General features: G+C 33.6%; 1 protein-coding gene across 1 annotated transcript in view; it reads right to left on the bottom strand.

Annotated features, from left to right (window-relative positions):
- The window catches only part of LTN1 (listerin E3 ubiquitin protein ligase 1), an 86,724-nt gene that overhangs the window by 32,075 nt on the left and 53,459 nt on the right, over positions 1-1,190 (bottom strand). The window contains exon 10 of the mRNA XM_012657343.1: positions 688-746. Coding sequence (XP_012512797.1) covers positions 688-746 — 59 coding nt within the window. The remainder of the gene's footprint in view (positions 1-687; positions 747-1,190) is intronic.

Below are 1,190 nucleotides of genomic sequence, written 5' to 3'. Positions count from 1 at the left end.
ACATTTCATCTGAATTATTCTTTTTTATGATATAATAGACTAAAATTCTTGGTCATTACCAAATAATCCAGTTTTCTTTTCATCTTCTGGACTTATTCAAGTTTGTTTCTTTTCTGCCTTAATTATAGGCAAATCTAAGATATGAGACTATAAACCAATAAGAAAGACACCCAGGGTCCACAGTATTCAGAACCCTTTTTCCTAAACTACAAAGATAAGAGAAGTTATCTGTCTGAGACATCAACTAGGATCTGGGCTTTTCTAATCTCAATGATTTTTTACTGTAAAGGATCATATTCCATAACCTGTTCTCATCTCTGGTTCGAAAACCCAAGCCCCACTGTTCACAAAGCATAAATCCATTTGAGTATTTTTTAAGTAACACGATGATTACTGCATGATTTAAACTTAAGACAAAAGATCACAAATAGCATCTTCCAAATTGTTTTGCACTATATCTTCTAAAACTGGGTTTTTACATTCAAACACTGACCCAGTCATTATATAATGCTAGCAACTAAGAGTATAGAATTTTTACTTATCTGGTCAGAAATGCACGTTACTTAATTTGTAAACTACAAAAATAGAATGTTTACAATGAAGGCTAACTACTGAAAATGGCAACAAGATGCAATGAGCTTGATTCTTCACAGACACTATGCAAAGAAAGACACTGGTGATTTTTACATTATAAATACCTGATCATTGATGAGCATCTGTTCAATCTCTTCCTCACCTAAATTTTGCTGCATTATGAAGCGTAAGCATTCAAAAAAAGCAGATATTACTGCTGAGCACTCTGAAAAGCTGGTTTTTGTTCTCTCTGTTGACAGCCTAAAAAATAATAAATAACTGTGGATTACTCTTCATGAAGAACAAAACAAAATGCAGAATCACCAAAATAAAGACATCGAAAAGGCATCATACCAGAAGAAGAGGATTTTTTAAAATATACTCTTAAACTAAAAACTAAGAACAACCAACCAAAATACATACAGCCCAATGAGAACATGAACTTGATAAACTATGGAAAAAATCATTTTCAAAAATGTACCAGTGGCTAGGCATGGTGGCTCATTCCTGTAATGTCAGCACTTTGAGAGGCCAAAGTGGGAGATCACTCAGGCTTGGGAGCTTGAGACCAGCCTGGGCAACATAAGATCTCATCTCTATTTTTTAAAAAAAAGTAT

Source organism: Propithecus coquereli, unplaced genomic scaffold (assembly GCF_000956105.1).
Source record: "Propithecus coquereli isolate 6110/MARCELLA unplaced genomic scaffold, Pcoq_1.0 Scaffold54, whole genome shotgun sequence".
NCBI lineage: Eukaryota > Metazoa > Chordata > Mammalia > Primates > Indriidae > Propithecus > Propithecus coquereli.
Note: the sequence above shows the minus strand (reverse complement) of the source record. Positions and strands in the feature narration are given on the sequence as shown.